At 38.9% G+C, this 13,101-nt stretch overlaps 1 protein-coding gene across 1 annotated transcript in view; it reads left to right on the top strand.

Moving 5' to 3' along the window:
- EIF3A (eukaryotic translation initiation factor 3 subunit A) overlaps nt 1-13,101 on the top strand; it is a 35,338-nt gene that overhangs the window by 12,511 nt on the left and 9,726 nt on the right. The window contains exons 8-18 of the mRNA XM_080621282.1: nt 491-595; nt 1,086-1,184; nt 1,880-1,996; nt 2,957-3,142; nt 6,004-6,351; nt 6,901-7,005; nt 8,743-8,856; nt 9,129-9,251; nt 9,747-9,900; nt 10,402-10,586; nt 12,320-12,408. Coding sequence (XP_080477408.1) covers nt 491-595; nt 1,086-1,184; nt 1,880-1,996; nt 2,957-3,142; nt 6,004-6,351; nt 6,901-7,005; nt 8,743-8,856; nt 9,129-9,251; nt 9,747-9,900; nt 10,402-10,586; nt 12,320-12,408 — 1,625 coding nt within the window. The remainder of the gene's footprint in view (nt 1-490; nt 596-1,085; nt 1,185-1,879; nt 1,997-2,956; nt 3,143-6,003; nt 6,352-6,900; nt 7,006-8,742; nt 8,857-9,128; nt 9,252-9,746; nt 9,901-10,401; nt 10,587-12,319; nt 12,409-13,101) is intronic.

The following is a 13,101-nucleotide window of genomic DNA, read 5'->3' on the forward strand; positions in this document are numbered from 1 at the left end:
CAGAGGATGGTGAATTTCTTGCGGTCGTTTGCATGCACACCTGTAACTTAGATTTAAGGTTCATTTTACAGTTTACAGTAATTCTTTTTCTTGTACTTCTCCAGTTTGCCTTAAAACCACAATTTAAAGCTTCAGAAGTTTCCTCATGAACTGAGATATGTGGGTTTAGTGTGGATGTGGGCCTACCTCTGTGTAGTAGGGCTGTGTCTTAGAAACAGCTACTAAGTTGAGGGTGGTACTCTGGTCTAAATATTTATCTTGCTTATATGGTTTTTGTCTACTTTTCCATTATTAGCTACAGTTAAGTGGTGTAGTGTAGAGTTATTGCCACTGCCATTAAGAATGCTGTAATAAAAAATAAGTGGACTTCTGTATTAAAAGGTACATGTGGTGTCTATTTGACTTCTTAAATTTAAAATTCTTAAAGTATAACTTATTTGTTACAATTGTATTTATTGAGATCTTTGGATTTTTTTGTTGTTGTCTGTAGGTAAGGTTCAACGTGGTGCAATATGTTGTTCCAGAAGTGAAAGAACTTTACAACTGGCTTGAAGTAGACTTCCACCCGCTCAAGTTATGCAGCCGTGTCAGCAAGGTAAGTTTTATAGCTCTGTGTATGTAGTAATTGCTCTTGACTAATATTGATTTGTGGAGGAGGGTTGGTGGGAAGTGGAAAAATACACCAATGACTGTTCTTACTATTAAAATGTAGATTATTGGGAGGTAGAATAATGTGATGTTGATGGCGTTAATGTAAATCCTGCAATTGCTGAAGCACATCACATTCTTTTTCTTTGATAGTGGGAACAAAGAGACTTGAGGTGCTAAAAAGAACTTGAAGGTAAATTAGCAGCATGGTAAATGTTGCCACTACTGTCAGTCACCTTCATACAAAATGTGTCAGGAATCCATTATAAAGTGTTCTGATCGAAAGATACACTTCAGAAAACAGTGTAGTAGCTGGACAGAGGTGCTATTTTTATGAGCTGTAAAACTGAAGTATTTAGGAACCATGCTTCTTAAACTTTAATGGTGAAGTTTGTAAGGGTTGATGCAGATAGAGTAACTTTTCAGAATTTTGATAGGTTCTGAACTGGGTGAAGGACCAAGCTGAGAAGGAACCTGAACTGCAGCTCTATGTTCCTCACCTGCAAAACAATACCATCCTTCGCCTTCTGCAGCAGGTATGAGTAAAGAAAATGTATGTTCTCAAGTACGTAGAAGTTAGAAAATACTTTGGAAGAACATCAAGTTGGAAATTTGCGTGCTGAAGTAAAATTTTTCCATCAAATAGAAGCCCACTGTGATTTTGAAATAACCTTTTTGGGGTATATAACCTCTGTTTGTGCATCATTCAGATACAGCTGTAGTAGCTGTACTTAATAGTGGTTGCATACAGTGGTGGAATCTCTTGCCTAGATTTTCTTCATTATGCATCTCTGAGGTCTTATTTAAGGTAATCCATCATTTCTTCAAACTATTTTTTGGAGTAAGCTCTGGATGGGATATTTCAGTGGGGTTTTTGTGTCTAGATGTTGTATAAATGCACATTTCATTGACCTGCTTTCATTACAAGTGATGAGCAGTGTTATTTCTGGTGTGCTAAAGAACTAGTTGAAGGCTAATTAGCAGCATAGCTGTATGTAGCTACTGCTGCCAGTCTCCTTCATACAAAGAAGCCATTCAGAATGGTTTTGAATCTTAGCTTAAGTTTGACTACAGCACAGATACAAAATCCTGAAAGAGTATTTGCAGTTGTATTACTATGTATACAGTAATTTCTTGGCAATTTAGTAAGCTTTATAGCTTATACAACAACTCTTATTTCTGATCTCTTTTTTACTGAAGGAAAACACCTAATACTTGTGTTCACATTCAGGTGGCCCAGATTTATCAAAGCATTGAATTTTCTCGCCTAGCCACCCTGGTTCCTTTTGTTGATGCTTTCCAGCTGGAACGCAATATTGTTGATGCAGCCAGACATTGTGACTTACAAGTAAGTTCTTCTGTGATTCCTGTATATGAATCATGTATGGATTCATGTGTATTATACTGGATGAAAGCTATCTGGTTGACATTGAACCCAAGGAAGACAATTGGTTCTGATAGCTGGAGATTAACTAGACTAAAAGGTGACAATATATTAAGAACTGATGATTATTTACATTTTGATGTCTGGTTTTGATTTAGGTCAACAACCATTAATGTAAAGTCCAGTAGAAGTAAAAAGTTGAAATGAAATTTGCTGAAACTTGCCCTGTGAGCCCCAGTCATTGAATCCAGCATATCCTGAAGCAAGTCTAACAAATAGGGATGCAAATTTCTGGCTATGCTGCATTAGTTGTGCAAGACTGAAGAGTTGAGCTGTTGCTAGCGTGGTTTTTTATCTAACCAAGCGACTGAAGGAAACCACCAGTGTCTCAAATGTGCACTGATGTCTGAGATGATTCAGCTGCTGTTGAAGATTGCCTTGTTGGTAAAGTTGTGTGTATTGAAAGATTGACAGCCTGTAAGGAAATGTTTAAGCTGGTGATGAGATACAAGTAGTTTTTAGTTAAGGTTTCTTAGTATTTTATCCATTTAGGTTTTTAGATAAAGCTTAGTTAATTCATTTTGGTTAACACACAGTTTTGGCTTATATTTTAGATGTGTTGATATTGTCTGTGTTAAAGTCAGGATTCTTGTTTGGTATATTACTAATGTGGAGGAAGGGAAGAATTTGTTGGGCAGTAATCTCATTTCATAGAAACATTAAAAGTTCAGCCTCTTCCAGTGACGTTTTTTTGTTTGTATGGATTTTTTGCACAAACCATGGAAATCAAGCAAACTTTTATTCAGAATAATTTCTGTTTAGAGCATCTGTTGACTTATACTGGTCACAGGCAGAGCAACAAAGAAATTGGTTAATACAATCCTATTTTAATACAATTCCTATTTTTTCCCCTATTTTTTCAAGGTTCGCCTTGATCATACCACCCGGACGCTGAGTTTTGGCTCAGACCTGAATTACAGCACTAGAGAAGATGCTCCGCTAGGCCCTCAACTACAAAGCATGCCTTCTGAGCAGATCAGGAATCAGCTGACTGCTATGTCCTCAGCCCTGGCTAAAGCTCTTGCAGTCATTAAGCCTCCTCACTTACTGGTGAGTCACTTTAAGTCTTCTGAAGTGGTGACAAGTTCTGACATTTCCCCCATGTGGGTTGTGTGATGTTTGTCTTTTACCCTTATGGAGACTTTTGCTTGTCCGACGAGCTGCTGCTTCCTGTAATCCGTTCTCAGTGCAGTGGTGATCAGTATTGATACGGCTGTCCCCTCCCTTCAGAACAATTGATCCTGGAGGTGTTAATGTATACAAATGTAGTGTAACATGAATGTATTTATTAATGACCAAGTATCCTGCATCTGTTATATACTCATCTGGTCTAATAGACCTACATTTTCTGGTTTAGCAAGACAAGCTTCTTTTGAAGTTGTGAGATCATAATTGAAGGAGTTACTAGTTTGCCTTTCCTTGACAGGATAGGCAGTGAGCTATCTAATGATTAATTTAACGTGACATTGCAAGGCTCTGAGTAGGTACATTTTGGTACTTACTCAAATCCGTGTACATTTTGTACATGGGTTATTTTCAGAAGTGTGTTGCTCTGTTTTTTGGAGCATTCTGGTAACAATCTCTGATCTAATTGGACAGTAATGGTGGGCTACATTTCTATACTTGGGGAAATAAAAGTAGAAATGTAAGCTAGTAACTTGAACTTTATACCTAAGCTTATATTTTAATGAACGTGTTATCTCAGATTAGATGTACCTTTTAATTTCATTTTTTTTCAGCTATTCGTGCTTGTAAAGAAGTCATTCTTAAATGCACCCCACTAGTTAGTGTTCGTTTAAGATGTACACAAAAGTCTTGAATTTAAATTGCCAGTGTTGAATATATCAGGTTTAGGATATACCAAATAATAACTTACCCATAGATGGCCCTACAGAGGTAGGATTTGTTTAATGTACTTTTGAAAATCCAAGAGCCTGCTTTCTTTATTCTTCCTGGAGAAACTGCTGTTGTGAAGAACCTGGAATGTAGCTTCATGGTGGAATCTAAAAACATGAACAAAAGATCCCACAGCTCAAGACCTGATGTTTCCTTGTCACTGCCTGTCCTCCTCACTGGGGCTGGTGGCCTCAAGGTCAGACTCAGGGATGAGCTCACATTTCAGGTTCTCCAGAGTGCTGTAGGTGTAAAATCAGTCTCAGATTTCCAGCATGCTTTGGTTGTGGCAACTTCAGCCTTCACTTCTCTTTAAAGAGCAGTGATAATTCCTTCTTTTGCTTTATGTTTATGAAAGATTTCATAGAAAACATGTAATTTTTCCGTCTAGAAGAAAGGCTGATAGCAAGATGTCCATGTTAGATTCTTTATAGGGGTTGAAACACTAAGTAATATTAAGATACAAGCACACAAGTCTGACTGTATCATGACACTTGTATACAGCTGATAAACACCTTTATAGTGTTTAATATAAAAATACTTCATGTAAGTTTTCCCCTAAAAAGATTTTATTAGTGATTGCTATTAGACAGATTGTTGATGTGAAAGAAGAACCGTGCTTCAGCTGTACGTTCATAGGTAGAAATGACAAATGGTCTTATACTTCATATTAGTACAATTAGCTGAATAAAACTAAAGTGCTAGTAATTACAGTTGTAAAACAGGAGTACAGTATCAAGGTTAACATCAGTCTGTGTGGTTAGAGAAGCTACAGAACAAGTTGATAACTTTTTTCCTTGTTATTCAGATCAAAACCTCAGATTTTTCCAGATGCTTAAAAGCTTAATATGTCAGATTTGTTACGATTCACAAAGTCGTTACATTCATCTAAAGCTTCTAATTCTTTAGTTTCTGGCACCTCTGTTTATGTTTAAATGCTTTCAGATCTGCACCAAGGTACAAGTGTGTCAGTGTTTTTGTTGAATGCCCTAGAAGTGACAGAGCACTAAAAATACCCTGGCAGTAGGTCACATTTCAGGAGCAGCATGACTGAGGGAGTTCAGTGAGCTGCTCAGGCTGCAGTGCTTTGCTGCTTGCTGGGGTGATTAAAATGGGCAGCTCCATGAGCTGGCACAGTTACACCTCTCCAGCATGAATCTCTACACAGATCTGTATAGGTTCTCTGGAGGAGAATGGGGAGGTGGTGAGAAGGCTGCCTCGTGTCTAGAAGTGTAGTGCTTTTTATAACTTAATTGGAATGGGTCTATATACAACGTTTATATCTAAATTGTTGACTCATCTGTTCTTTATCATCTCACACATAGTGCTTTGTGTCAGTTAGGATATTTTTCTCTTCATGTTAGCATGTTTGGAAAGAAAAAACCTTTAAAAACAAGGGAGCTTTGGTGTAATACAGTTTACGTGGAGCTGGACTTGCTGACACATGCAAAGACAAAATCGACTGACCTTCCCACCCCTTGTTCAGTTAGACTCTTAAATATTAGTAATATATTACTATTTTTGGGCAGAAGAAAGAGTGAAACTCGTAGTTCAGATATGTTGCAAAATATTGTCTTTTACAGACAACTTTCTTGTCAGTTGATACTACCTTGTATGCCACTTGGATGAGTGATTATTTTCAGGTTAGATAGAAGGAAGAAGTTCTTTACCGTGAGGGTGGTGAGGCGCTGGCACAGGGTTCCCAAAGAGGTGGTTAATGCTCCATCTCTGGCAGTGTTCAAAGTCAGGTTGGACAGAGCCCTGGGTGACATGGTTTAGTGTGAGGTGTCCCTGCCCATGGCAGGGGATTGGAACTAGGTGGTCTTAAAGTCCTCTCCAACCCAAACCATTATATGATTCTATGATTAGATTGGCCATTGTGGCTTTATTTCCATGCAGTTGGCACATTTGGAGGATAAAACTAACTTTGAGGGTTTTTTTGAGAAGCATTTGCTGTGCTTTCTGCATTTTAAAGAGATACTCTATACATCGGTGTCTTATTCTTAATTTCGATTCAGCAAGAGAAGGAGGAACAGCATCAGCTGGCAGTCACTGCCTTCTTAAAGAACTCAAGGAAAGAGCATCAGCGTATACTTGCACGTCGCCAGACTATAGAGGAAAGAAAAGAGCGCCTGGAAAGCTTAAATATACAGCGTGAAAAGGAAGAACTGGAACAACGTGAGGCAGAGTTACAGAAAGTCCGGAAGGCTGAAGAAGAGAGGCTGCGCCAGGAGGCGAAGGAGAGGGAGAAGGAGCGTATCCTGCAGGAGCATGAGCAGATCAAAAAGAAGACTGTTCGGGAGCGCTTGGAGCAGATTAAGAAGACAGAACTGGGAGCCAAAGCATTTAAAGATATTGACATTGAGGTAGAAAACTTACTATTGATGTTTTATGGTTTTATGCTTTTGTTGTTATATTGGCAGGCTGTTGGAATGTCATTTATTTAGTTTTAAACTGTAACTGCTCTTAGGAGCAGTCTCTTAAAAATGAGACAGTTTGACACAATGATTGGACTTGATGATCTTAGAAGTCTTTTCCAACCTAGCTGATTCTAAGTAAACCTTAAATCTGAGTTTGGATAGGACCTTTTTTCCCTGGAGGAATTAAATCCAGCTATGTTTGGGCTTTTATGTTTGTTTGGTTGAATGGTATCTGAAATACAGACTAGGCCTGCAGATCCAGTTTTGTAGTAACTGGACTGTGTCTCAATTAGAAATAAAGATACAAATGCTGTAGAGTTTTTAAAACATAAAATACTCTTCCAGAAGGGAAACTGAGAATGTTTCTGAAGCAAATTACTTTAAAAGTTAATGGGAGAACTGCAGAGAAGCTGAAATAAAAAAACCAGCCAACTACACTTGTAACAGCAAAAAAACTTTGCTTTATTTTGTATTGATAACTTTACTTGGTTGTAGGATCTTGAAGAGCTGGATCCTGACTTCATTATGGCTAAACAAGTTGAACAGCTGGAGAAAGAGAAGAAGGAACTTCAGGAACGGCTGAAGAATCAGGAGAAAAAGGTACAAAGTATGAAGGGTACAAACCCATGGCTATACAATGCTTTAGTTAGTGTTTATGAACTCCTACATGGCGATACAGATACACAGATATAATACTGTTGTTGAAAATACTGCTTTTTCACACTAAAAAAGGTAAATGTGTTATAAACCAATTGGGTTTCTGGTATCAGTGCACAAATGCATTCTAATGACTGAAGTTGATTTGAAAAAGGACACTCAAGGTCTTTGAACTGAGTCTTGTTTGAGAGACTTGTAATTGGAAAATCCTGAAAGAAGTTGAGGCCATTACAGAGCAGCTGAATTAATTTGTTGTATTCCTCACTAAAACAGAGGAAATGCCACTGCTAGAGCTCTTCGAGATGGCAGAAGAGGACCTGCTTGAAACTTGGGTGGCTATAAAAGCATGAGGAGCATGTTATCATAGTAAATAGAAATATGTAACCTGGGCAGGGTGAAACTTGCCCAGGACTTTCAGCTGTATTCAAGAATGAAGCAGAGGTTACACGATACGGTTGGTTATTCAGGTCACTTAAAACTGGCTTGATAACTAGAAAGTGGCAAATCAGTTAAAAAGGTTCCAGTGAGGATCTTTTTGCTGCAGGCTATAAATCTGATGCTCACACTGGGCAAAGTAGCAGAAAATACATTAAACAATAGAATTAGTCACCTGGGTAAATAGGATCTACCCAGAAAGGTCAGCACAGCTTCTATAAAAGCATAAAAGCATTCTAAGCCAGGGTTCCTCTTGGAGTTCTCTGAAGTGAACAAAACAGACGAGTAAGGGTGATCTGATTGGTGGAACTAAGTTGGATTTTCCAGAAACCTTTTTACAGAGTTTTTCACCCAAGAAAATTTCAGCAAAGAAGCTGTGAGATAAAAGAAAGGTCTTCGAGTGATGTTGTGTTTAATAGATATAAAATAGCTCATGTAGGGAAAGCATAAAAAATTAGCCCAGATCTTTAGCTTTATGTATAGAAGGATAGGTTCCAAACTTAACGTTCTTAATCAGCAAAGGGAACTTTGTTCTCCTGCATCTCTGCTCTGTACCTCAGAGAGGTTGCAGTTGAACTGGGAGCTTGAGAGGAGGGATTACCAGTGATGCGGATTGGCTTCTGTGCAAGAAATGTCTATGTAAAATAGTACCCTTATGTCTGAAAGATTCCTAGAGGGAGGATGTTGCAGCAGTCTCTAAGAGTGAACCTGCTGTAACAGCTGGTGGTGGGGAGCAGTTGTTCTTGCACTGACTGCAAGGGACAGTGCGCCAGGAAGCTAGTAGGATCCATAGTCAGAACTACTTGTAAGTAGAAAGTGAGTCTTCATGCTGTGAGCCATGGACACACAGGAGTTCTTTCCAAAGTACATTGTTGCATATGAAAACCTTCTATGTGTTCAAAAGAGCAAGAGGAGAAGTCCACCAATGACTACTAAATACAAAAAACCTTCAACATAGGCAGTGCTGGGAGCTGGAAATTGATGATGCTAAGAGAGTATTGTATATGTGTCTGTCTCTGTTCTTACATCCTTGCTTAGGAGTGCATTTAGGTGCCAGCAGGAGAGGCAGGTTCTTGGTTAGGTGGACCTTTGACGTGGTCCAATATGATTGTTATTCTGTAACAATATTACATATTGCAGAAGTCTCCAGATATTGGGCTTTTCTTTGGGGCGTTCTGGAGATGGAGTCTGCCAAGATCTGGTCTTTGCATTGAGACATGCTAAAGGTGTGTTATCTTTATTCAGATTGACTACTTTGAAAGAGCCAAGCGCTTAGAAGAAATTCCTTTGATAAAGACTGCATATGAGGAGCAGAGAGTGCATGATATGGAGCTCTGGGAGCAACAGGAAGAAGAAAGGGTAAGATGGTTTTTGTTCAGATGATAAAGTCCATTAGTGGTGAACGAAAAATACTGGGATTTGCACTTCTTTCTTCCCCCAGCTCAATCCAAGAGAAGAAGTTGATGTAACGAGTGAAGCTTTAGCTTCAGTTTCATTGTGCTAGTAGGCAGCAGTGTCTTCTGCCTTAGATCTGAAAGAGGAAAAGATTATTCCTAGTGGCTGAGGTAGATGGAATGCAAATATGTAGCAAGATTTTACTGTGTAATACTTTGTGTATTTTCTGTTTTTAGATCACCACTTTGCAGTTGGAGCGTGAGAAAGCTCTTGAGCACAAGAACAGACTCTCAAGGATGCTGGAGGATAGAGATTTATTTGAAGCCAGGCTCAAAGCATCACGACGAACAGTTTATGAGGTACAGGAGCTTATTATTGTAATAAAATATTCCCCTAAAGTGAGGGAAAGTACTTGGATAGGATAATAATGCACAGTAATACTGAAGCCAAAATGTAGGTAGAAATGCTAGGTTTTATAGCTTTGATTATTTGGCCATGTTGCAGCAAGAGCTGTTTAAAAAAGACCCATCAAGCAAGTAGCTGCATGTGATTCTTTGCAACAGTATAGGTAATTTCTATATAACTTTAGGTATGGATAAATTATTCAGGTAATTCATTTCCTGAAAAAGCAGGTGAAGGACTAGAATTGTGCATGGTGATTGTCTTATACATAGCAGTATATTCCCTTGTATTAAATCAAGTGCAGAACAGGTTGCAAGGGCAAGCAGGTGTTTTAATTCAGCACAGCAAAGTTAATATGCTGCAGTTGGTTTGCTTTTCAGCTTTATTTAGCAATCTGTATAAGTGTCTAGCTCTTAAATGTTACCGTTCTGGTGTTCCCATGTGTGTTTCAGGATAAGCTCAAGCAGTTCCAGGAACGCTTAGCGGAAGAGAGGCGTAACCGCCTGGAGGAGCGCAAGAAGCAGCGCAAAGAGGAGAGGCGCATTACTTACTACAGAGAAAAGGAGGAGGAAGAGCAACGATTACGAGAAGAACAGCTGCTCAAAGGTATCATTGAAAACGTGATCTTTTTGTCCTTTGCATCCTTCACCCATTCCAGGTGTGTATGTAGGTAATTCCTGGTCTCCCTGTGTCATGATATTGGAGGAAGTCTTTTGACTTTTAGTCAGTGGTGAAAATTCTTCACTGCTATTAGATACTGTACCTTACTTTACCTGATGCACCCTCTGAATGCTTACCTGTGCACATAGAGATGAAGGTAAAGCTGTATAGGAGGAAGAGAAAATGAAAGCAAATGAATGCTTCCTGCCCTCCCGTTCTTCCAGAGAGTAAAGGACGACATAAAGTAAGGGATGCTAATGAAAATTAAGTCTTTGAATTTAGTCATTTAGGCACATCTGAAATAGAATAGAAAGGGAACTTTGGTGTTGAATCAAGAACTTAAGCACTGTAATCAATTCACACCTTTCTTTATGAATTGCTTTGTCTGGTAGCCAGTTGCAAGGCTTTAGAAAAGGTAATATGGTGTATTTGTTTCCAACTCTGCAGAGCGTGAGGAAAAGGAACGCATCGAGCGTGAGAAACGTGAGCAGGAGCAGCGGGAATACCAGGAACGGGTCAAGAAACTGGAAGAACTGGAGAAGAAGAAACGTCAGAGAGAAATGGAGATAGAAGAGAGGGAGCGTCGTCGAGAAGAAGAGAGGAGAGGGCTGGATGACCCGTTCTCAAGAAAGGTGGGTAATACCTGCAGGATTCTCTTCTCCTTGTCTGCTCCTTCTTTTGTAGATGACTTGAAAGAAGATGGTAGCATTGGAAACTTACTTGTAGGTTAATTCTGGTTTTGAAGCTGTAGCGTAAGTGGCTAACTTAATAGTCAGGTGATGGTCACTTAGTTTCAGCTCACTGTCAGCATCTGGAATCTGTAGTTGAGTAATAACGTAAAACAAACTGCTAAGACCTCCAAGTTGTTTAAACTAAGAAAGACTAAAAAGAATATTGAACAAAACCACCTATTTCATTAACACAAAAGAATGAAAGCTATATTGGAAGCAAGTGTAGTGACTCTTGCCAAAGTCAGGAATTAGAGTGAATACTGAAGGAAAATCCCAGACTAAACATAAAAGCATAGTTTGATAAGAAAACTCAATAATTAGAACCAAGACGTGTGTGCAACGTTCCCACAGGTATAAGCACTGGGGGAAATGGTTATCCTAATCCAACAGGAAACAAAAGCTAAAATAATTGCTTAATGATTTAAAAGAATGTAACTGAGTACCACAAACCTACACTCCCACTTTCTCAGAACTTCTTAATAAGAGAACTAGCTTTAAGTCTCATGCACCATAGCCATAATCTTTGTTTAATGAATACTCCATTGAGTGACCCTGTGAAGATAAGTGATCAGAGCCTGTATAAATTGTTTTCATAGTCCAAACACCACTGGTATTTTTCACATCAGAGGTACTCTCAGCTATGGACACTTCATCACGGGGAGAAGCTGGCTCAGGTTCTGAGAGAGAGAGAGAGATAACTGTACCACTTGAAAAATACCATTTGCAGTTTTGGGATTCTTTCTTTGCTCTTTCTGGTTTGTTGGGGTCAGTTCAAAAGCATTTAAGTAGGCAGTCACGGAGTAGTGGATATGCAGGGTCTTGTGCAACCTCTGTATTTCCCCATATTGAAGATCTTGACAAATAAAAACACTTTCAAAGAGCAGTTTTAAACCAGAATATCCTGTTATAATGTGGTTGTGTGGTGATGTGAAATCATATATTTTATAGGGTTTATCTAATTTGCTTCTTGTGGTGGAATTAGGGAATGTGTTAGAAATAGTTAAATGGTTTGTCTTTGTCCAGAAATAGTAAGAGAGAGTTCACCTGTGTTAAAAAAAAGACAATATTCATTATTGCTCTGCCCTTCAGCTAAACAACTTGTATAAAACACAAATCCCTCACCTGTTCTGTGCATTGGGGTGCTGTGAACAAAATGGCTACACAGAGCTTTCAGTTTATTCAGTTACGTTTTCTGATCTGATTAGAAAGCACAAAAGCAAATAATTCTTTGCATTCATTCTTACCATTATTAAGCAGCAGGGAAAGTGAAACTGTTAGAACTTCTTTTTGTGTTCATAGGCAGTAGCTATGGCTCACTGTAGGTATTTATTGTTCATGCATTTGTTCATACACTTTTTAGTGTATTTGCATATATTGTACCCTACTAGTAAAGTATGGCACAAAGGGAACCGTATTGTTTGTTGAACAGTGCCAGAAACACTAGTCAGTTAAGACCATACTTAAGTATGTAACGTAACATAAGTTACTCAAAGTCCTGATTGTTCAGCATTATCTACAGTGTGACAGGTGAGTTTTTAAAGTGAAAATATGCTCTGAAGGGAGTAAATTATGTGTTGAAAATCTTCATTGTGAAGTATTGAGAGAGAATGTTCCTGATTTCTTTTGATTTGCAGGAGTCTCGCTGGGGTGATCGGGAGTCTGAGAGCTCCTGGAGAAGAGGTGGTGAGGCAGAATCAGAATGGCGACGAGCACCAGTGGAAAGGTAATCCCTGAGTTACTGAGCACCAGTACTGGGCTCAGAACGTGTAGGCTGCCTTGATGTTGTCACTGCTAAAGCTGCACTAACTGAATAATACCTCGTGCCTTACATCTCTGAAAGTTGCCTTTACTAAAACAAATCCTTTTTAAGGATCTCAAAATGAGAGGGAGGATTTATCTTGGAATTCATTCAGGTAACAGTCCTGGTTTAATTCCTGTCCCGCTCAAACACTGGTATCAGTTGTATAATTGTCAAATGGGGAAGGTTGACAAGCAAGTGCAGGGATCCTGGATGATGAAACAGTTTGAGGTGTTCCATTTAGAAAACTAAGAGTAATATATAAGAACAGGAAAGTCAAAATTCAGAGTCTTAAAACTGTTCAAATCCTGGAGTGATTCACAGGGCAGAAAATCTGTGCCATAGGTGAAAACAAAGTTCTGAAAGACTATTGCACAGAGGAAGAAGGATTTCTGAAGGAAGAATTTTCGGAAGGTACTTTGTCTTTTGAAAACCAACAACACAGCAAAACCCTTCCCACAAACCCCCACAAAACCCCCCAAAAAGATACTTGTTCACTTGTACATACTTTAGGAGTTCTGGGTGTGTTCACCTGTACTGATGGAGGTACCACTGTTTGGTCCAGTTGGCAATATGTTTTGTTGCTTAATAGCCTTCCAGGTAGATAGGTTTTTACAA

The sequence above is a fragment of the Psittacula echo genome (assembly GCF_963264785.1).
Source record: "Psittacula echo genome assembly, chromosome: 6".
In the NCBI taxonomy this organism is placed as follows: domain Eukaryota; kingdom Metazoa; phylum Chordata; class Aves; order Psittaciformes; family Psittacidae; genus Psittacula; species Psittacula echo.